At 42.7% G+C, this 24,474-nt stretch overlaps 1 protein-coding gene across 1 annotated transcript; it reads right to left on the reverse strand.

Moving 5' to 3' along the window:
- Nucleotides 1–19,480: 19,480 nt before the first annotated feature.
- LOC147444647 (uncharacterized) lies at nucleotides 19,481–23,883 on the reverse strand. The gene is made up of 5 exons (XM_086527909.1): nucleotides 23,062–23,883; nucleotides 22,247–22,569; nucleotides 22,080–22,124; nucleotides 21,892–21,972; nucleotides 19,481–19,966 (listed from the first exon to the last, which is right to left on the reverse strand). Exons 1-5 carry the CDS (start codon nucleotides 23,732–23,734, stop codon nucleotides 19,763–19,765), a joined length of 1,326 nt encoding a protein of 441 aa, XP_086384035.1. The 5' UTR covers nucleotides 23,735–23,883; the 3' UTR covers nucleotides 19,481–19,762.
- Nucleotides 23,884–24,474: the final 591 nt, after the last annotated feature.

Consider the following 24,474-nt stretch of genomic DNA (forward strand, 5'->3'; position numbering starts at 1 on the left):
GGACTGCTAAAGAGAAAAATACTTTTGACAAGCTCAAAGAGAAGCTTACCTCCAATGAGTCCTTATGCTTCCCGATCTCTCAAAACCATTTGAGGTCCAATGTGATGCTTGTGGTGATTGCCTTGGAGCAGTTTTGCTTCAAGAAAGGTATGCCATAGCATATGAGAGCCGAAGGATCAATGTCGATGAACGGGTCTTGGGCATATACGAAAAAGATCTTTTAGCTGTTCTACATGTCCTAGACACATGGAAGCACTATCTATTGGGGGCTCCATTTATTTTGCGAACGGACCACCAAAGTCTCAAGTACTTCATGACGCAAACCAAGCTTTGCGACAAACAAATGAAGTGGACAAATTTTCTTTCGCAATTTTATTTTCATATTGCTCACATTGATGGTAAGCATAATCAAGTGGCCGATACACTTTCACAATGACCAGAGTCAATGCAATGTCTATAGCAACTCACAATGATCTATCTTCTATGATAGATGAGTATGCTACTGACCCTGACTTTAAAGACATAATTTCAGCTCTTGCATTGGGGAAGAAAGAAGAACCATTCACCTTGCAGGATGGTTATCTTCTCCATGACAATAGGCTATGTGTTACCCACTCCCTTCGTGAGAAAGTCATGTATGAATCCCATGCTCCTCCTATGCGGGGCATAGAGACATTTAACCTACAGTTGGAAGAGTAGATGGCATACTTCTATTGGCCTACCATGAAAGTAGACATACAAGAGTATATTTCCAAAAGTGTGGTACACAAAAAGACCAAGTATGATAGGGGGAAGCAACCTAGGTTACTCCAGCCATTTCCAATCCCTAATTCACCATGGGAGAGTATATCCATGGATTACCCAAGTCTATCCATGAGAGTAGGGGAATATGGACAATAGTCAATAGGTTTAGAAAGCAAGAACACTTTACTCTTATCAAAAAGACTTTCAAGGAACACCAAATGGCAACCCTCTTCATATCTCAGATTTCAAACACCATGGATTTCCAACATCCATCGTGTCAGATAGAGATCCTAGAATAACAAATAATCTCTGGAAAGGTCTCTTTGAAAATCTAGGTACAAGATTGAATTTCTCTTTGGCCAACAACCCACAAATGGATGGCCAAAGTGAGATAGCCAATCTTACGATTATCGATCTACTAAAGACTTATGTTACAGAAGTAGATCAATGCTCACAATGGAGAAGTACTTACCCCTTGTAGAGTATGCGTACAATAATACTGTCCATACTACTACGAGAAAGGCACCTTTTGAGATCATAGAGGGAAGGCCTAAAAGTCCCTTTCTACTTAAAGTACATGGGAAGACCTTCGCTATCGAGACGAGTATAGCTGTGACCTACAAGAATCATTCCAAAAGATTAAGGAGGCTATATCCATCTCTCAACAAAGGCAAAAAGCTGCTGCTGATAAGCACCGAAGGGCCTTAATGTTCAAAGAAAATTCTTGGGTCTTACTCAAGTTTTCCAAGGCTCGCTTGAGACAAACGACAGACAAAAATCCTATGGGCCATCAACTAAACTAGCTGTGCGCGTCTGTCGCATGTGTCAATGCAAGGGACTTGCCGATACACTGTGTGCGAGCCACAAATGGCTCCAAACACACAACTATACTAATTTAGCAAGCTCAAGAAAGCAAGGTACGCTCGTCTTCGTGGAGGATTCCTTGTCGCGAAGAAGAAGGAGCCGCCGCGTTGGGCCGCGCTCAACCGTTTCACCACCATCGTGCCGTCATCGCAATGCTCGATCACCCACACACATTCTCTCTCTCTCTCTCTCTCTCTCTCTCTCTCTCTCTCTCTCTCTCTCTGTCTCTCTCTCTCTCGCGCGCGCGCACACACACACACACACACACACACACACACACACACACACACACAGATGAAGAAGAAGAAGATGGAGATGGAGCAGAGCACTCTTCAATTGCACAAATGAAAGAATGAATGATTTTTAGGTTTATGTGACTTTTATATGAGCTCGTCCCATTCACACTTGGGCGCCCATACTTAGCCAACTAACCCTTGAATGTTCATGTTAGAGTGCACCCCTCATTGGCAATCACTCTTACCCTTTTCCTATTGGACCGACAAGCCCGGTACCTGACTCTACCAAATAAATAATACGACGTCTGTCGTAGGTGACAAGAATGTGCGTGAGGGTTAACATGCCCCCCTTCTTGATGTAGATTCCATCCTCGGAAGCTATTGAGTTGAAGCTCATTCATCGAGAGGTGGAAGAGCATTTGAGATAAATGTCCTTAGCCTTGTTCAGTCACTGCAAAATCAAACAACATTGGCACAATAATTGCATTCTCATATACAATTAAAAAGCATATGCAGTTGTAGTCAGACAAAATGATTGGTAACAGAATTTTAAACCATTTTTCAGCAATAAATATTAAATTGTAATATAATCAAACGCATAAATAGTTGTAAAAGTAAAAAACTAAACAAGTTTGGGGTCGCTAATTTAACGGTCGAAAGGCACTAAAGATCAACTATTAATGCCATGGGTAAGCTTCTCAATTTTCTCTGGTCAATTAAGTTGTTTAATCGCGAGAGCCAAGTATTTCATGTCCGAGGACTGATTAGGGGCTATACCTAAAAGACCTTGTAGTTAAGCTACGATAAAAGGAATTGCTCATGAAATCATCACCTTACTGATTTCATTTTCTTTGACCCCCCAAAAGTCTTTTCTCATTGATTTACTTTTGATGTGTGTGCTTATTTTGTATGCCTTGGGTTTTTTGCTTTTCAAGGAAAAGTGCCCACACTGAGAACCTCTAGGGCTCTAGTACCATAGGCGATACATGTGAGTGGAGTACCAAATCAAGCTAAGATCTCTCTTCCAGCTTAAGATTTTACATTGTGGCACTTTGATTTTTTTGTTTATTCATTTCAGCATTTTAATTTTGTAACTTTGGGGGGTCATATTACCCTCCGCGGGCTCATCACACTAGTAAACTCCCTTTATAATACTTAAGCTAAAGGTCAATAGGGAGTAAGCCCACTAGAAAGCCCTAGTACATTGCACACAATGCTGTCTAAATTGGATTAAGAACCTAAGTAACCATAGATTATTAGGAAGGCATTCCCCATGGTATTAAGAGAAGATCTTAACGCCTAGCTTGGTCAAACTAGCTTAGTCGGACTGCTTGCTTTTTAAACCTAGACAAGTAATTATGACAAAAAATTGCATTGAATTTAATGTTTGGTACTAAGCAAATGTGCTGAACATTATGCTACCAATCACAATTAAAGCAGATAAACATAGATGCAAAAAAGATAAGGGACAATGCTAATGGACAAGAAACACTTGTTCGTGTTGATGATCGCGCTTGGTTTGAAGAGTGAACGAGAGAAAGATTCCATGAAGGTCCAAATCCTAACCACAGAAACACGTTTCTGTACACACGAGGAAACACAAAGAATACCTCTAGGAGGCACATCAGTGGGAAGAAAGAACTTTTCTAATCACTAAACTTTAAAACAGAAACACTCCTATCGTACTAATCTTACCTATCCTCCATCACTCGAGTGATGAGGATCAAAGGTGTTTGATGACATAGGTTTCTGTTGCAGTGTACCGGATGTGAATGTGTAGGTCTGGGTCAATGTTTTGACTTTTATTGTGCATACTCGTTTGCTAATTGCTCTTGCTCTTTACTTTTTTTCTTTTCTGTGAGTATAAGGCTTTATATATACATTCCCTAAGATTGGTGATTGAGAGGTCACGGAAAGAAGGGTAAGAGGGAAATAATTCAATAGGCTAACGGGAATGAGGACTTCCCTCCTTTCTTGGGTAGGTCATACTGTTTGAAATGTGCTCGTCACCCTTTGAAACCAATTGTTCCAGTTAGTAATAGGTGAGGATTTTTGCCAGTAATTTTCTATTACCTTAGGTACCTCGTCGAGTTGCAAGGGTGGTAAGGTACTCTCCCAAGATCGAACTTGAAGTGGTTCATCAGGTGATTCTTGAACACTGGGAGGTGTGGATTCCTTTGTAGCTTCATGGAGGTCTACTATTGTGGGTGGAGGCTGTGGAGAAGCTTTTACCTCTATGGATGCATTACATGAGGAGCTAGAAGCTTCATGGGATCCCCCCCTTCCTGAGCTAGGTGGAACAAATCATTATTTCTTTGGTACCCAAACTAGCTCTAGAGCGGGTGTGTAGCGTTTCGTGATTTTTTCCTTTCCGTGATCTTCAATTCGTTTTGGAGTCACACAATTGGGCTCACATGGGTCAGGTGACAAGTAAGAACACAATCTACGTTTTGGCACCCACATTTGATCTTTCCTTGATAGTAGCCTTGGGCTTCCCGTAGTTGTTTAGGAAACCACCGCCATGTTTCCTTACATTTTTTGGGACGAGTGGGACGTTTCTTACAAGGCTTCTATTTTTTAGCACTAGCTATGGTTGCTAAAGAAGCTTTAGGGACCCACTTGTATGTTTTCTTGTTATATGATAACGAGTCTTGTTAGAAGCCATATGCATTGCTTCTAGCATGTGGACTTTCTTCAAGCGCATCCATCCCATAGGAAATATTAGGGTCTATATCTTCCTCACAGCCTTCCAAACAAGCAATAGATGACTCACAAGCCACTTGATTCACTAAAGTGATTCTCGGATATGGTGGTTGCGGTCCTAGCATTGGAGGTAGTAAGGGTGTTGTTTGAACAATATTCGGGGCCCTAGGGACCATGTGTTGTGACGTTTGTTCAAGAGGTGGGGACGACATCAATGCAGGCACTCGAGGTGTGTCTGTCCATGCTAAGGTTGGTCTATTTGCCATCGTGTGGTTAAATACTATGCAATCCTTAGCTTGATGACCATACTTCCCACAGGCATTGCAATTCCCATTGAATTTTACTCTAAAAGTAGGGCATTCACTAGTACTATGCGGTCCATAGCATACTAAGTACCATTGTTGCTTCCTTCTTGGATACATATGATTGTTTTGCAGGGCACGATTGTCTCTAAGACTCTCTTAAATGGCCCTGGTGAGACCTACTAAAGCCATCTCAAATATCTTTGGCTCCTTAGCAATAGGCTCTAGGGTCATTGGATGATGCCCCGATGCTTGCGAGCTAATAGATTTAGACTTAACAGTCACTCTTTCTCCTTGAATCATTAAATTATCCTCCAATTGGATTCCATTGGTGGTGACTGCTTCCCAAGTGGTGATACCTCTAATGACTAGGCCATTGTAAATATCCTCATGTCCTAATCCCCTAATGAATCTATCAAGCAATTGATTTTTATTGACGAGCTCATTTGGATTACAACGAGAATTCAAATGCTTCAAGTGACTAATAAAGTCTCTCACCGACTCTCCTTCCTCTCGTTGGGCTTTTTGGAGCTGAGAGGCTACACCCCAAAGCACTCCTCTCGTATGTATTCTTTTAAGAACAATCTCCTAAGAGTAGGATAAGTTGTTTTTCTTCCACCCTTAGGGTTCTATACCAATCCCCAGTCTTTCCACTTAAGGTTAAGCTTAAAGCATTATTCTTATGCAGGTCATTGTGTTCTCCTAGAGAATCGCATATTTGTTCAAACACTTCGATATGCTTTCTCACATCTCCGTCTCCACTAAATTTTTGTGCGAGCTTGGCATTTGTACTGCCTTACTTCTAGGTTCTCTATTAGGCATGTTACGCATATTCTCAGCAATAGATCGATCGATAGCTTGAGAAAATGTTGCCGAGTCACCTAAGTGAGCAGGAACTGTGGGTGGAGGTGCTCCAGAGACTACATGTGGAGTAGGTATTGGCATTGGGCTTGGCGCATAGGAAGCCCTTGGATTCTATGTTTGGTACGGTGTTCTGCCATGTGACGGCCCAAAGTTCATATGTGTGGCCCTAGGCATAGCAGATGCCGGATGTGACATGCTAATGTCAGCCGGTATGGTCCCATAGAGATAAGAGCACTACAAGAGGTTGTGTGCTATTGTGACGCTTTTAGCGACAAAAATACCGTGGGTTTTTATAACCCCCGGCGTCGCTAAAAGCGTTGATACGGGGAAGTTGCTATAAGCGTCGCTATAACAGTCACTATCGACATCGCTATAATCATCTCTATATAGCGACGTTTGCAGGCCATCTATAGCGACGCTGCAGAGCCTTATATAGCGACGTTCATAGCGACGCCCGAGAGAATTTTTTTTTGGTATGCCTTGCTACCTATCAACCATATTGAATGTTTCATTAATTGATTCACCTTTGAAAAAAAGTCCAAAGGTAGATATAGACCCAAAATAGTCACCCACAAGACAATATAACCATTAACTCCATCATCCATAGTACGTATTGTTTGCAAAATAAATATACAAAATTGACAAGCGTGAATTGATGAAAGTAAATCAATGACAATTGTACACATAGGCAAAATCACTTGATTGTTAAACTTTTCAAATGTAATAGTTACAAACCATTGTCATTATTGAAAAAATATGCATGGTTTTCAAAAAGACGTATAAAAATCGTCTCATGATACATAAGCTATGACAAAAAGAAACTAATGATATCTAGCTACGGCTAAACTGACGTCGTCTAATCAAACATCTCATCGCGTCCAAGCGGCGTATCTGTCGGATTCTGCAAAAAAAAAAAAACAATAAGACAGCTTTTTGTAAGTATAAACATATAGCGACGTTTATAAAAAAATACAACAAATAGAAAAGAGTAAACCTTAATACTAACCATGCCGTTGCGAGAACTCAGAATGTCCATCAAGGCGTTTAAGCCCTTCCTGCCTGCGTACTCGCACTTATACAGTGTGGGATCACGTCCTGTCACATCGACCACTGTCAAAACATACAAAGAATCCATTATGTTAGAATTTAAAAACCCATAAATCCTAAACTATCAAACATAGAGAGAAATGCGAAAACACTTATAAAATCGGCCTCAAATGATGTCCACCCGCCGCTCCCCAAGTGGTGCGAGCTCCCTGTCTCTACTCGCGCTCTGGCTGCCTCCTTTTGTTGCTTCCACTTGTCGGGATTCTCGCGCGCTGCTTTCTTTGCATTCTCCCAATCTTCTTTGGCCAGCCAATCTGGTTTGTTCCACCCATGCTTGATTGCTTTTTCAAACCTTCATGACATCTTCATTGAAGCACTCATCCCGTGTTGGAACGGAAAACTCGTCATGAAGAATGCTAATGACCGTCTTTTAAATCATTCGGTACTTCACTCCAGGTGTTTAGTATGTAGTGTCTAAACACCTGAGAGCAAAGACCGCGCATGCGCGAAATCACCTTATTGCCTTCATCATCCAAGATGATGCCGTCGCTGAAGTCAACGGAGTAAGGCAAGCCCTCTCGCCGCTGACGCGTGAACCTAGGTGTCCCGGCATGGGTCTCTAGCGGCGTGTTGACGGAGGTATGGACGTCAGGTGTCTCCACAGGAGTTTGAGCCCCGAAGCGAGGAGTGTCCAGTGGAGTGACTCCTGGAGGAGTAGCTGCTAGGAACGAAAGTCAGCCGCGCAAAACCTGGTGTCGATGGTAATGCCATGGCTGGTGTTGGGGCGGACAAAGAAGGGGAGGGTAAAGAGCCTCGTCAAACACGAAGCGGTGTCGAAGCATCGACGGTGGAATCCCCACAATAACCGCTACCGCTACCGCCACCACTAGAGCGCTAGTGCCTAAACGAGTGTGAAGATCGTCTCGTTGACACCAAAGCTTCGGAGCGCGCTGAATGCTCTGAAACAGAGGGAGATGCAGATGGAGTAGGAACGTGCGATGGTGCGCCAGAACGACACTCCATGTACCACTATCTCTGCTGGGGTGACAAAGAAGAAAGAAACTCCTCATCATCCATACCTGCATTAAACACAAGAACATTTAAACTTAATATTGAATGAATGGAGTAGAAAACATGGACAAGTAGATAGATAGATAGATAGATAGATAGAGAGAGAGAGAGAGAGAGAGAGAGAGGAGGTGCTCGTCGTCCCTGCTTGTGAGAACATACCTAGAGCATACGTACCTGGAGTGGACGCAAAGACCATTAAATACAATGATGCAATGACGCATATAAATACAATGACGCAATGACACATTTTTCTATTAAGCTTGAGTGATGGAAGAGGCAAGTTGATAACTCAGAATTTTCAAAAGAGAGAGAGAGAGAGAGAGAGAGAGAGAGAGAGAGAGAGAGAGAGCGCACAATCAAATCTTGCAGTTGAAAAACCAGGTGGTGGAGTTGCATGTGGCCATGGATTGCAGGATGTGAGCGCAAAATCAAAAGAGCGTTATACAACATGGAAGGTACTTAGAGAGCCAGAGTTTTTACAAAACGGAGCAAAATTGTTCAAATACAATATTTATGGCTTTAAGAGATCTCTCTCTCATCCTTGCATAGCTCAGCATAACTTCCTATATCTATATAGAGCTCTCCATTTAAACAGATGTCCTCCGTTTCATTTTGCAGATCCTTTGCATGCACCCCATAGAGAGTAGCAGCTTGATGCTCGTCTGGCACCACCTCAACGGCTTCTGACTGAGCATCTTCTCTAATCTCTTCCATTGATGCCGCTGTGATTGACACATGGTAGCCTTCATACGTCCGTGCACTACGAGGGGCTACCTCTATGATGTACCACTTGTTTGATGCAGACTTTGTAGGATGAAATATCACCTGCCAGAGCCACATAACTTACATGAGAACTTCCAAGCACATAAATTCTAAAATAGGATGTTAACTATTTACATACTTACTTGTTCACAATGCTCGGGTAGTACGAAAGTGTCTCTTAGGTCAGTCCATTTCTTAGTTGAATCCATCTCAAGAAAACCAGACTCTCCTCTACGCACAGTAGCATTGTGACCCTCCATGATTATCTTGAACCATTGCACGTCGAACAAGTCGACAAAAAATCCTCTATAATCGATCCTCAAAATCTCTTGCAGCGTGCCGAAGTAAGTGAGTTCCGCCACCATAGGATCTGCATCAGAGGACCGTCGTCGACTAAACTGTTCAAATTTTGCCATGATTCCACAATCTTGAGTAAAACGCTTTTTGTCGATCCGTTCCACCCTAAAATGTCGACCTTTATACCATGCTGCTGTGTATGACTTATACTACAACCAACAAAGATTATGAGTGGCCGTTCAAACATCTAGAAAGTAACTAGTCGTACATTGCAAACTTACCTTGGTCGCGCAACCCCGAGAGTACTCCCACTCTTCCTCAGTCACTTCTTCACCACACTGTTGTGCGCTTTTCAATTGGTTGTGCAACCATCTTAAGCTCATGAATGTTGGTAGGCTCTCTAGACCCGTCGGATAGTGCATCGGTGGTCGTCTTCCCCGTCTCCACTTGATTCGTGCCCTTTGTTGCTCTTGCTTTGCATCCTCATATTGTGAAATCCACTTTTGCATCACTGGATTGTGAAGCATGCAAAATCGGTTGATTTTAGCCTCTAGATCTTCCGTCATCTTCTTCTCAACATCGAGATTGCACATGACAATCCCAGATATACGCTTATCATCTATGGTTCGCCATAGCGTGTCCCGGGCTTTATCAAATCCGTCTAGCCACTCTCCAATGTACACTAGGGACTCTGATACCAGCCAACCTTCTGCCATGCTACCCTCCGAACGTGCCTTCTGACGCACATATCCCTTGAGCGTTTTCATAAAACGTTCTAAAAAGAACATCCATCTGGAATGTACTGTGCCAGCTATTTCCACCTCATTAACTATGTGAACAAGAAGATGCACATGAATGGTTAGCATGGTAGTAGAAAAATGTTTCTCAAACATGCACACAACCTCCGCAGCGTTTAGTTTGGCGAATGGTATGGAGTCTACGTTGATCTCCTTTTGTGAGATCCATTGCACCAACTTCGCAAGTTTGTAGATTGTGTTACGAACGTCAAGAGACAAACATCCCTCAATGGCAACCGGTAAAATAAAGTGCAAAACACGTGCAACAATGATATTAAAGTCCACACATGAATTTGTTACACAATTTCCACTATGATATATTCCACTATGAACATACCTTACATATTTTATGCCAATCGTGTGACTTCAAACCGGTAAGCTTTCCTTCTTTAGTAAAACATGTTCGGAGCGAGTGCATTACGCCAGTGGGGGTCCGCAAAGATCGAATGGTCTCTTTTACTTTGCGTTCTTGGGCTCCTGTGAAAATCCATGGTGCTTTAGGGAGTTTTATCGATCCATCGCACGTTGTTTGCGGCCAATATTGCTCCATACGATCCACATTTCTAAGGTCAACTCTAGCTCCCAAAGTATCTTTCTTACCGGTCAAATGGTCCCACAGTAAATTACCCACATTCTTGAATATGTGCATTGGATCGAGCAAGTGATTGATCATGAGTCGGGGCCAGTATGGTAATTGTACCATAGAGATAGTCTCTTCATCCCTGGAGAAAATCCGTCATCACACATCTCCTTCTGCTCGAACCATGCTTGTGCAGACATCCTCGGTGGCTCTCTTCCCAAAAAGCGATCGCGTAACACATGATTCTCTGGAAGATACGCTTGATGACCTTCGTAGATTTGCTTCTTCAATGAGGGCGCCCTATGTGCATTCAGTCTAGGTCTACATGTGACACATGCTCTGTATCCGCTTGTTTGAAGCCCTGCATGTATACACATGATAATAGATCAGCTTGAGAAAAACCAAGATTTACAGTGTCTGAGTGAGGAGTGTAAATAGATCACCCGAGCATTCTGTTAGTTCGGGATAGTCATGCATGGTCCACATTAGAATGCCTTTGATCAAAGCATTCCGTCGACCTATGTGTCGGCTCATATCCACCACTTCTATGCCAATCCACAATTTTTGTAGCTCTTCCAATAGTGAACAAAGATACACATCCATATTCTTCACTTTATATTGCCCTGGCACAATCAAGCTTAGCCATAGGTGCCCCTTCTTCGTAGTCAACCACGGGGGAATGTTGTAGTTGAGGATGACAACGGGTCATACACTCTAAGATGTTGATCTTTGACCAAATGGATTTACGCCATCCATGGCCAAGCCTAAGCGCAAATTCTGAGTTCCCTGAAAAAATCCAACCATGTTCCATCTATATGTTTCCAGGTTGCGCAATCTGCAGGAATACGTAGCACACCATCCGAAGATTTATTGTCCTCATGCCATGATGCTAGGGTGGTCATGGACTTACATTCGAAGAAATGCTTGATGCGAGGAAGCAGAGGAAAATGTCGCAAAACCTTTTGCAAAATTTTTGTTCCGTGGAGATCTACTCAATATCTCTTGGAATCACATTTTGGACACTTCTCCATGTCTATGTATTCCCCTCTGAAAAGAATGCAGTCATTAGGACAAGCGTGGATCGAATTGTAATCCATCCCCATGTTTCGCAAAATCTTTCTTGCTTCCTCTCGAGAATCTGGCATCACATTATCAGCTGGTAGTATGTGCTCTTTGAGCAATCTACACAACATAAAAATACGGTACAATTGTGTAAAAATCTATTAGATCATTATACATTTAGAGTTTTATTAAAGTAAACTAATTGTAATAGATCACCTGAAAAGCGATGTGATGCTAGTGTCATTCCATCCAAACTTTGCATGCATGTTGAGAAGAACTAGGAGCGCTTTCAATCTAAACACACGTGCTCCATTATACAATGGCGTATCGGCTTCACTTTTCATATCATCATAGATAAGCCTTTCTGAATCCATGATCATCTCGATCATTTCATCAATCTCGGGCTCAAACATTGCCTCGTTGGCAATGTGGTCTACATGATCATCTCCCAGCTGTCAGAGGCTACATCTTGTGGCCTCACATATGCTGCTTGACCAAAGCGCCTGCGAACACGTCTATTGGGTTGCAAGATTGCTGCCTGTTGGCCAGCGTCAGAGTCCGACGAGTTATAATTGGCAACAACTCGATCTATAATAAATGGATCGGACTCGCCAAATTCGCGAACGTGCTGCAAAGAAACACGTCTTGTCCGTCGCACAACATGCTTGCATTGATTACAAGGACATAAGATCCTCGTTGAGAGATAGGTGTTTCGGTTGGACGGCCCCACATCCTCGTCACTACTCATAATGAGGGTAAAAATCTTGTAACCTGGATAACAAATTTAATCTTCTATTGGCATTCTTCGTCTTTTATCTCTCTCTCTCTCTATCTCTCTCTTTGTTCACACTATAAACTACCTCACATTCTCTAGTCATGTCCAATCCCCGCACACCTCGGTCTAGAGGTGCATGGAGATCAGAACCACCGGGTTATAATCTCGTCTTTATTGGTCGATGCCTATATTTGTAGGTACAAGAAATCTACACACCCACGTCTACATGATAGTTCATGTAGTGGACAAAACCCCTTTGCCTCTTCTCTAGCTATAGCATTTCACAGCATCTTAACATCTTTTCACAGTTCGTCTAAATCTAATTTTTTTACCATAATCTCGAAGTTAGACTCTAATATAAAAACTCAATTCAAAATCTTATCTTAAATCTAACCTAATTGAACATGTGGTGATTCGCTCCATTGAAGGGTAAAAAACATACCAATGGGGCTACTAGCTATGTAGATGTGAATGGGCCTCACATATACAAATACTTCAATCCAAGAGGTTAATACTAGCTTTGATAGGACAAAATCCTCCTCGAAGTTGGTCCAGCCGCCACTCCCCGTCTTGATGCAAACTCTTGCTGCGTCACTTTGCTGCCTGGATTGGTCGTCCTCTCCTCCCTGGGGAGTGGCGGCTGAGCCAGCTTCGAGGAGGATTTTGTCCCATCACCTACATCATGGATCGACCGAGTGGAGAGGTGAGAGTATTAAACTCTTGCATGTATTTGTATATGTGAGGCGCATTCACATCTACACAACTGTTGTATGCGGCCCATCACTTGCTTCCCCTTAGGGGTCATAATGGTCTCATCGGACATACGATTGATGAGGTAGGCGTATCACTTTGGCATGTCCCTCCCGTGAACTATAGCAACCCTGTCCGATGAATGCTCATCATCCAGACCTCTAGGTGACCCCGACGCAGTGTTCGAGTCACTCCTAAGCATCTCCGACGCAGTGACCGAGACACCGGCCACTCTCAAACGCATAGGTAATATAATCCTTCGGTGTACTCAAAACTTAAATCTAATCTAATCTAACTTAAATAAACCTAAATCTAAATCTAACCTTATCTTAAACGATAAAAGAAGAAAATGGTATAACCTTTCTATCACCCAAGTGTGGTAGATTGATTATGCCATTTCCCTCTTCAATAACAAGTAAATAACGTAAAGAAACCTACATTTAATATAATATAACGTAAATCTAAATCTAACGTAAATAAACCTAAATAAACTTAAATCTAATCTAATATAACATAAATCTAAATCTAACGTAAATAAACCTAAATCTAATCAAACAAAAATCTAACTAAAAATAAACATAAATCTAATTTAACTTAAATAAAAGTACATTTAATTTAACGTAAGTCTACATCTAACCTAATCTTTAACGTATTTTGGGATAGTTTCCTATGACGTTAAAACTCTCTTCTTCTTGTGTATGTGTGTGTGTGCGTGCCAATAAAAAGAGAAAAATGGTATAACCTTTCTATCACCTAAGTGTGGTAGATTGGTTATGCCATTTCCCTCTTGAATAACAGATTTTGAGTTCCACTCCTCGTCGGCTAGATCTTTAGGTCTCTGTAATTAGTTTCCTACGATGTTAAATTAAACTCTCTTCTTCTTGGGTGTGTGTGTATGTGGGTGTGTGTGCACGCCAATAAAAAAAGGAGAAAAATGATATAACTTTTCTATCACCGAAGTGTGATAGATAGGTTATGCCATTTTCCTCATGAATAATAGGTCTTGAGTTCAACTCCTGTCGACTAGATCTTTAAGGTCTCTTGGGATAGTTTCCTAGGATGTTAAGACTCTCGTCTTCTTCTTCTTCTTCTTCTTCTCTCTCTCTCTCTCTCTCTCTCTCTCTCTCTCTCTCTCTTTTCCTCTCTCAAATGTGTGTGTGCATTCTTTGTTTATGCATGTGTGTGTGCATTTTTGGTTTATGCATACTCTCTCTCTCTTTGTCTTTCTCAACGTGTGTGTGCATTCTTTGTTTATGCATGTTTGTGTGCGTTTTTTGTTTATGCTTGTGCTCTCTCTCTCTCTCTCTCTCTCTCTCAGAAAACAATGTGTGTGTGTGTGAGAGAGAGAGGGAGAGAGAAAGAGGGGAAGGGAATATGAGAGTGAGGAGAGGAAAGGAGCATACCTTGCTCTCCTTTCTCTCCTCGTGTGTGGGGGGGGGGGGGGGAGAAGAAAGAGAGAGAGAGGGAGAGCGTGCATTACCTTGCTTGCTTGATCTGAGTTTTTGGATGCTCTCGGTTATTTTTTAAAGCCGTGATGGCATCGTTATCGGCGTCGCTTTGAGCGTCGCTAAGTTACTTGTAATTTAGCGACGCCCATAGCGACGCCGTGGTTTTTCACATTTGAGCGTCGCACTGCGAGCGTCGCTACTATTAAGTACCTCTTGTAGTGGAGCTTGAGTGATGTGGTTGTGGAGCAAATGTAGTTGAAACAATGGGAGGGGTAGGAACTACATGAGTACGAGGACCCATAGGTATATACGATTGGTACACACTTGTAGGTACTGTTGCAGGCATTGAGCTACCACGGAGCGGTGGTTTACTAACAAATGAGGTCCATGGCGTGTTTCTTGGCAAGCCCATCATTGGGGTAGGCATGATAGCTGTGGTGTCATCAAGGGAAAGATGAGCTAGACTTGGAAAAGTAAAGCTATCACTTATAGGCTCAGATTGCACTGAGACCCCTAGCGAAACAACATATAGGGGATCCATCGGACTTATCGAGGGAGTGCGATAAGGTTAGTTGTTTAGCCTTCCCTATATCCAAGAATCTCATGAGACCCGTTGAAGGCATGCGGATCCTCTTGTTCTGCCTCTCTATCTCAATGACCCTATGGATGACCTCACAAACTCTTTGTTGTTGATCCTCCACACTAGTAGCACCCGTTGTGGATTGTAGGATATCTAACCAACCCACGTTATAGGTGTGACCTGTGTATAGATCGGTTAGAGTTTCGGTTTGTAGTTCAAGATTCCTACTTCTCATTTAGGAACGCTTCATCTAAGCTTGAAGTGCTAGGGGTGTCCTTTGAACTAGATGCAATGTGGCTCTCTATGGGTTGACCCTTTGTGGTCGCTATTCAGGAGCACTCGATTGCTCTTCTAGCAAAGATATTGACATAGGGGCTTTCTCTTTTAACTCTCTTCATTGCTCCGCCTTGTGTAAGCTCTCAATTTCCTTTTCCCTAGCCGCAATGATATATCGCTCAACCTCTTGCACTTCGGCAAGGCTTCTACCATTAGGTAATATAACCTCGGAGGAAAATAACTCTGAAAAATCAGGGGGTGCAGTGAATGGAGTATTCATGTGTACATTCTCTAAGGACATAGGGTCTACGTTAGTCATGAATGGCGAATTTACTTTTCCACCCCCGTCATTTACATCATGAGCTCCATGTTCGGAGCGAATGGCTCTACTAAAGGTTTCCTTCAAGCGGCTAAGCACGCTTGGTCCGGACCGTGGACCCATGGCATGCATGTCTTGGCTTGAGCTATCGGGATTAGGCATTGGGAAACCCTCCATGACGTCGTAGTCAGAGGAAGAGTCACTAGCTGCTATGTTTGGGTCTTGGTTTGCATTACCTTGGGTCCCTGTCGAGGGCCCGGAATCTAAGGTAGGTGGATATTGAGAACTCGCGTAAGTCAAAATGCTCTCTAGTTGCTCGACCACTAGCACACGACCAAAGTGTAGATACATGTGCCTTTGACACCCTGCAAGCGTCGGTGAATTAACCTCACCGCTTACTTTTTTAGGCGTCCATTTTCACTCATTTTTGGATGTTTTTTAATGATCGATTTTTGGATTAGAATGTGTGATAGCTCAAAACAAGCATATCGCTCAAGGGGTCGTGGTGTGTTTTACAGCACCGCATTCGGTTACCCGAAGCTCCGTTGGTCCTAAAAAAAGACCGATTTTTACTTACGCGTGATGCTAAAATACGTAATTTTAAAGGGGGACTGGGGCCTGAACCTGAGCGTGAGCTTGGGCTTAGATCTGAGGGATATTCTCGATCCCGGTCCTACCTTTAAAATTTTAATTTTTTTAAAAACATTTTTTTTGGATAAGGTCGTCAGGGTCGCGGAGCACACACACCTAACCTATCTACTTACAACTAATACAACTACTGTTACACACTAACACACTACTACAACAATTCCTTAGCTAACAGAACTACTTACTGTACTCTACACAAAACTAACATTATGAATCTACTACCTTAATCCTAACACCTTATCACAGAGAAAACATAGGTCGTTTCAACACCTTATTAACAAGAAAAACACAATACCTTTAACAAAACAATACAGAGTAGCAAAACAAAATCCTTCTCAACACACACACCTTCCTTCTCCAGCTTTCCTACAATTCAAAATGCACCACAAAGTAGCATAAAGTGCTACTCAAGCTTAATGCAAAGCATTCCCCGGCAACGGCGCCAAAAATGTGTTCGTCTGTCGCACGTGTCAATGTAAGGGACTTGCCGATACATTGTGTGCGAGCCACAAATGGCTCCAAGCACACAACTAGACTAATTTAGCAAGCTCAAGAGAGCAAGGGTGTGTCACTCACCACCCTACGCTCGCTTTCGTGGAGGATTCCTCGCTGCGAAGAAGAAGGAGCTGCTGTTGCGCCGCGCTGAACCGCTTCACCGTCGCTGTACCGTCGTCGCAATGCTAGATCACCCACACTCTCTCTCTTTCACACACACACATACACACACACGCACACATACACATACACATACACATACACACACACACACACACACACACACAAGGAGATGAAGAAGAAGAAGATGGAGATGGAACAAGAGCACTCTTCAATTGCACAAATGAAAGAATGAGTGATTTTTAGGTTTAAGTGACTTTTATATGAGCTCGTCCATTTCACACTTGGGCGTCCATACTTAGCCAACTAACCCTTGAATATTCATGTTAGAGTGCGCTTCTCATTGACGATCACTCTTATCCTTTTCCTATTGGACCGATAAGCCCGGTACTTGACTCTACCAAATAAATAATACGGCGTCTGTCGTAGGTGACAAGAATATGCGTGAGGGTTAACACTAGCAAAAAGATACTATGGTCCTTTTCAAATCTTGAAACCGCTTATTAACTCAAGTTGCCCAACCATTGGCTCATACACATTTCATTTCATGTGAGCCTACTTAAGCCCTACAAAGAAGAGCCACCAAGAGAACCAATTATTGAAGAACCCCCAAAAATTGAAGACCAAGAAGAGGTGCTACAACCCGAAGCTATCCTTCGGCATGAGGACAAGGTACTACGCCATTGTAAGATTATCTGATGGTATCTTATTAAGTTAAAAAAGTTATCCTTTTGAAGATGCTAGATGGATGCAAAGAATACAGCTTAAAGATAGTATGAACCTTGTCAATACTTGCAATGCTACATTAAAGTAAGCAAATATACATGTTTCTTTTAAATGATCAATGTTTTTGTCTTATAAGAGTGTTTCTCTTTTTCTTGTGCACAAATTTAAGTATTATGCATGCTTAGAATCATGTTTGTGATGACGACGTCTCTCAAACACCAAGTAGAATGTCACTCTATTTTGGGAGAATGAAATGGACTCAAGAGCAGACATGCTTGCGGTAGCTAAGTCTCCCAAGTTCCAAATGGATTAATCATCCATCTTGGATTGATGTCATAAGGTAAAAAGGGATCCTCTATCGGCTAAGAAACATAGACTAATGACTAAGGCTTTATCTCCTCTATCTCGTAGTCAAGGATGACTATGATTTCAAAAGAGATCTAACTAACCCAAATGATTTTTTCATATTAAACTAATCATTTAATATGGGAGAATAACGGGAACAAGAGTTAAAATATAGACATGTGTTTATGGATCTATCTCGACACGGGGCCAAAGTCAATGGACCCAAATGAGAGATGATCTGTCAAAGAGAAATGCTAGCTAATAGAACTTGAAAGACCTTAAGGTTAGCTTCTTTAAAGACCTCCAAAGGTTAGTGTTAAAAGTCCTTAGACCTAGGATCTTAGGCAAGGATCTTAGGCAAGCTAGGACTCTGCTTGAGGTGGGAACCCGGCCCAAGCTTGAGATGCTTGTCGTGCTTGCTGACTAAGGTGCTTGAGGTGCTTATCGTGTTTGCTAACTAAGGTGCATGAGGTGTTTGAGGTCTTGAGATTGAGGCCGGAGATAAGTTAATGCTTTCGTCTAGCTAAGTTAGAGACATAACTGTGGTGCATGAAGCTCTCTATCTTCATTACACCATCAAGGTCTCAAGGAACACAAAGCTTGTATTGTATCAAGTCTTTCTTTATGGAAGAAATTATAATACAAAAAACTTTTGGAGGGGGGACCGGCTCCACATAAATCCGGTCCTCAATTGTTGTCAAGTTCTCTAATTATCTCTCTTCCAAAAAGTATTGTTTATGCCAAGTTAATTTTAAGTATAATGGTTATATTGCTACCGCTAATTAAGTTCACCTGACAGCAACACAAATGTGTTCAAGATGTTTGCTACTGAGGATATATTAGATGGGGACAATTACTCTACGTGGGCCTACATGATGCAACACGTCCTTGTGTCAAAGGGTATTTGGAACATTGTGCAAGGTATTGATGTACGTTCTGGTTATGAGGGTGTAGGTGATGTTGAGGATCTTGCAAGTCTTGGTGGAAGGATTGCTGCTGCCAAAGCTGTTATTCCTGCTACGATTGAGAAAGCTCATTGGGATGTAAAAAATACGCAAGCTCATGCATTGATTGCGTTCTCTATGAAGTGCACTATTACTCCTCACATTCGTTCAACAAAATCTGCAAAACAAGCTTGGGATATTTTGGTTGGTCTTTATGCAATTCGCAATGAGGCAAAAATTGCATTACTGTGTAAAGAGCTGGAGTCAAAGATTATGCATGAGGAAGATGACATGGAGACTTTCCTTACTGGCGTCAAGCCGAGGCTGGGACCCTTGATTATGGGAATGGTTTGTGCACGACCATTCTTGGCCGTCAATGGTCATGGGAGAGGGGGTCCACAACACTGCCTGCAGAAGGGTACAGTCACAACGCGCACAGATTTTGTGTGCTAATGTGGCAGCTGCAGAACCGTTGTCACTTGGCAAATTTCAGTCGCTGATGTGTCAATACCTCATGAGATTACACCTGCTGAGTTGGAGCTCCATCATTGGCTGCAGGCTAGGCATCTTTCGCCAGCTGACGTGGCGTGCATCGCATGGCTGCAAATATGCATTCTGCAAAATAAAATGTTGCAGATCGACGGCGAAGATGCTCTGCCCCTCCCCACGACCTTGACGAGAAGGTAACAATTTAGGTACCTCAACTTGGTCTACAGATTTCAGCATGTATGGTTTTAGAGAAGAAGTCAGTAACTGTGGACAATCACACATGCGGGATGCGCACATTTCTCTGCCTTCAATCGGCGGGGCACCCATGTGTCAGTATACTCGTTTATTCAAAGGATGTGTGGAAGCATCCAATAACTATCATATACACACCTCAGAGTTAGGCAGGGGTTTGTGTATGACATGCTTGAGAGAAGGATTTGGTGTTCTTGTGGCCGCACTTAGGATTGAATTGGTTTGTAGCCAAAAACATTGATGGCTTGCAAGGTGGGGGCATCATATCATGGGCAGAAACCACATCCAAGCATTTGGGATGGCAGCCGTCCTGTCCGGCGAATGCGATTGACTACTGTAACTGTTTTCGTAGCCTGCTCGCTACGCCTCGCCCCTGCAACAGCACGATGCTCCTCTGCTTGGTGCTTGGCAGCTGCCAGCTTGTTCATCAGCTTCTCATGTGCATGGGATCTTATCTTCTCTATTTTCACCTGCATGCACAACACAAACACCTTCATCGCTTTTCAACCAGTAGGATATATTGTTCGACCGAAAAACTTGCATCATGATCACAAATGAGGCTTCAAGTCACCTTAGTACCTCATGACAAATCCTATCAACAAGCAAGAACATGAAGAGCAACAGTAAAAGCAGATGACCAATTTAGAATATCGAAACAAGGGTTTGTTTAAGCATGTACTGCCTTGGCAAGCAACTAAAACAACTTCAATAAAGCCTGACAGAGTATTCTACAGCTGACACAGACAAAAGACCCTCTTCATTGCCAGAGAGAGACTAGAGCATAGTCACACGGAACCTCCAATTCAGGGCAAATCGAATCCGAAATTCCCTTTCCAAAGTCGCCCGTTTCTCGTTTCCTTTCACAAGAAGATTTAGAAATATTCTCATGTAGGAAAACGGAGTCTTTTTCAATGTTTTTCATACAAAGCATAACATCATGAGCTATTGCTCGAGAGGCACCACATACCTAGCTAGGTACGATTGGGGGCAGGGGACCACCGGCCCCGAGCTTCTGTGAGGGAGGCACCGCATACCTAGCTAGGTACGATTGGGGGCAGGGGACCACCGCCCCCCCCACCGGACCGACGGTCCCCTGCCCCCAATCGTACCTAGCTAGGTATGCGGTGCCTCCCTCACAGAAGCTCATGATGTTGAGGTAACTCACAATGTGGGAATTTTTGTGAGAATGTGTCCAAAACTTCTTGATTTTCTTAAGGTTACATACAAATTATAACTATAAGAAGTCGTTTCTGATTTGTTCCATTGCAAAGAGCAAGCCCTTTCTTAGATGGCCTTGCAGGTCTCGTTTCCGTTTCCTGTTCCATGTACCTAAGGACTAGAGCCACTAAGAAACAGAAGAGTACATCGAAGGGATTAAAAAATTTGACCACAGACAGCATTGCTACTGAGGACATGCCCTCCACATATTCACTCCTCAATTCAAGTTTTCGTTCCAATGGTGTGGTCATCTGCAGTGAAAAGAATCTGATGCCAATCTTGGTCAATGGTGTGTATCAAGGAAAAAGATATACCCCAGTGGCTATCTTTTTAAGGGTCTTTAAGATCGTTTGGCTATTTTACAAAGATCATTTGTCGAATAATTAGCCCAAAGCTTCCAAATTTTGGTGGTTTTGAGAGAGAAATTGGCCAATAATACTCTGTAGAGTGCCAAAATTTGTCAAAAATTTAAAAGATACCCAAAATTCTATACTTTATGGATTATGGATAAGACATATCCGCCAACCCATCTACTCTTACCCCTGAAAAATGATCAAAGCAAGGATACACACGAGGGTAGAACATTTGAAAGGGGACATGCACCACTTTGTGGATGTAAGTGCGCAACAGTAACAACAAAGTCCGCTGCTCCCAAAGAATTGGTGACTGAGCCCAAGGCATGATCTGTCAGTCTTCTTAAATGATGTGGTTTTAATGGCTGCACATCAAATTCAAGACTTCACCACAAGGCATTACATAGATGTATTGGCACAAATTGAAAGCCTCCTCAACGTTGTGGACTTGGAAAAAATTTCTCCTACACAAACTTTTACAGGCTACAGCTTAATCGCATGTTGCACGAAGGGAAATACTGCCAATAATTGTAACTTAGGCTTCCAGAGATATTAAGAAACTAAATTCACAGAGCCATTTCTACTCTTGTAATTGGGAGTTCCCAATTATGGCCAACACAATAACCATAGAGACTATTTGTGGATGATTTTTCATGCTTGGAATTCAGGACTTAGCTATTGATGAATGGCTTGACGTTTTGACTCCAACTATTATATGCATGCTAATCAGCAAGTCTTAATAAATTAATCCCTTCCAGTCTTCTCAGCAGTCTCTCCATCTCTCAGACTTCATTCAGAAACTAACAAGCATGAGTGGCACAAACCTCAATTCTCCTCATCTCTGCCTCAGCTTTTGCTTTCTCATGATTCTCCCAAGCTTGTATCTTTGCTTCCTCCCGATCAAACTGTTCAATGTTGCCTTTAGTAACCAGCATCACTTGCAGCAAAATAGTAAAATCTTGTAGGGGGAGGCTATGAAAACATTCGCTTGTCAGGGCCTTAAGATATATACCTGGCTATGTATTTTGCTTCCTCCGCCTCCTCCCACGCTGCTGCTCTGGTTTCAAGCATGTTCTTTTTTACCTCTTCTTAGTGTATGTTCTTCAGTAACTTGGAAGAATCACCATCCTCTTCTTCCGTGCCTGCCCAGGGAGCAATATTTAGTTTGCCAAGCTGGACTCCAAGGGTCTGCATGTCTTTTCTGGCCTTCATTTGCGATTCACCTTCACAAGTTTCAGATGTGCTGCCATCAGTATCAGGAATTGAAAGATTGTTCCCAGGTGATTGAGTGGGATCTTGAGAGGCCTGTAATGGTGATGACGCAGGCGCTATTCTCCTTGGTGTCGAAGAACCTGAAGAAACTGGGCTCCTCATCAAAGGAGTTGTTGCTTGAATTGGGGTCCCCGTTCGGGAAGGCTCCTGGCTTGCAATAGGTGTCATTTCTGTGCCCATGTCCCTCATCGAAACGGAACGCATTGCGGGCTCTGGCATGACATATGACGCTGCTTCACAAGCAAGACATATTCGGCTCAGCATGACCGTTGCATACCTTGACAAGCACGGCTTAAACCGTACTAATAGACCTAATAGACTCACCACTGAGAGGGAAATATCCTCGACTCCCTCACATATTGACTCATCAATCCACTGTTCTTTACACTTTGATATGTTTCATGTTAATGCTAGCTACAATATGGAATGAATTACCACCTATGTGTCTCCTCTAATTGCTACACAAATTAAGGAAGGAATTAACAACCAGTACGTTGGATGCATGCAGAAGCTGCCATGAGCAACATGTGAAGCTGGTGCACAATTATTGAGAAAGAGGGTCGACACCTAAAATGAACAAATTTATGGCACAGAAAAATGTAGCTCTGTAAATGCTACTTACGTTTAAAAATGCATTAGCAACCAGAAAGTATGATGCATTAAAACGTTGCCCATATACTCAAAGTAGAAACAATACCATGTGAAGTAGGTAGCATACTCACCACGATCCCATGCCGGCGGTTCAGCTGGCTTATCCTCATTAACATCTTCATGAGATACACTCAACTCCTTCAGGTCAGATGGCTCTTCCTGTAGTTGATAAAAGTCAAATGTGTTGGTGGACCTCAGTTTAGAGGGGGGTGCAGGGAAAGCAAAACTGTTGGTTTCTCCTGCATAACTGTTCTTAGTTTCTTCTACCTCACAAATAGCTTGTAGTGGATGCAAATCGGTCTCTCGTCTTGTAGTAGCAGCATCCCCATTCAGAGATAAAATACCATTTTTATCGCTGTGAGGAGCCTGTTGTCCCTTTAACAATGGAACGGAAGCATCGTCTCTTGATACATGAGAATTAGCGCCATTCGATGATGGCACAACCGCATCTTTTACAATGTGGGCAGGTAATTGTTTTAAAGAATTTATGAGATTAAGGCCATGGAGAGTAACAATCTTGAGCTTACTAGTGTAAAGTGGGTTTGCTAGCCATTTTTCAGCATCATCCCATTTAGAAGGACCAAATCTGTGATGCATTGCTGCGGCAGCTCCTGATTTAGCAATTGCTCTGTCGTCCTTGGGGAATTCGAAGCTCGAGCTGGAGTTTCCATGGTCATGCATGTCTGAATCAGGTATATTCCACTGATCGGGAGCTCTATCAGGGCTAAGAAGAGTAGCATTCATAACTGCTTCTTTTGTACACTAGAAGAGCTGTTGGAGCCTCATGGGTACCTTGAACGCTTTAACGGACTCTTTCCAAGGAAGGAAAGGGCAGGCTTTAGCAGCCGTTACCAAGACAGCGGAACCAAGCAGCAGAAGTACGCGACGACCAATTCGTGAGGGTGGGCCTTGCAGCAAAAGAGAAGCAAACTTGAGGTGGGCGATCCTCGTCACTAAATGACACTTCCTTAAGGAGGTGGGAGGTGGGATCAATGGTCCACAGTAGGCGTCGCGACGCGGGTGCAATTCGAGTCGTCCGATCAACATTTAAATTAGGTGTGAACTAAGCGTGAACTCGGAGATATGTGCACCACATCAAATTTGGTGTGAATTCGGTGTGAACTCGACGTGAACACGGTGTGAACTGGGAAAGGCTTGCACACCACACCAAATTTAATGTAAATTTAGTGCGAACTCGGTGTAAATCTGTCCGCGACGTCGTGATCTATAAACTTATCCCACACTTATCTTTCAATGAGTGTGCATTAGCGTAGTGGTTGGAGTCAGTTTTGTGAAGGAGAGGATAGTTGGTTCAAATCTCAGATTTGAGAAAGTGGAAATCTTTTGCATTCCGTAGGCAATCCAACGTTCACGATCAATCGATGATCGTGAGCCATGGGTAGTGGATTCAAATCTCAGATTCGAGAAAGTAGAGAAAGTGGAAATCTTTTGCATTCCGTAGGCAATCCAACAGTCACGATCAA

The sequence above is a fragment of the Adiantum capillus-veneris genome, chromosome 13, assembly GCF_014529385.1.
Source record: "Adiantum capillus-veneris isolate H3 chromosome 13, ASM1452938v2, whole genome shotgun sequence".
Classification (NCBI taxonomy): Eukaryota; Viridiplantae; Streptophyta; class Polypodiopsida; order Polypodiales; family Pteridaceae; genus Adiantum; species Adiantum capillus-veneris.

Bases quoted from the DNA above. Each gene is read 5' to 3' on its own strand.
- LOC147444647 (XM_086527909.1), bottom strand. From the start codon at position 23,734: ATGAATGCTACTCTTCTTAGCCCTGATAGAGCTCCCGATCAGTGGAAT. The intron at 21,973-22,079 runs GTATATATCTTA...AACATTGAACAG, and splicing joins GAAGCAAAATACATAGCCAG to TTTGATCGGGAGGAAGCAAA. The intron at 19,967-21,891 runs GTTTGTGCCACT...TTGTGCATGCAG, and splicing joins CAGAGATGAGGAGAATTGAG to GTGAAAATAGAGAAGATAAG.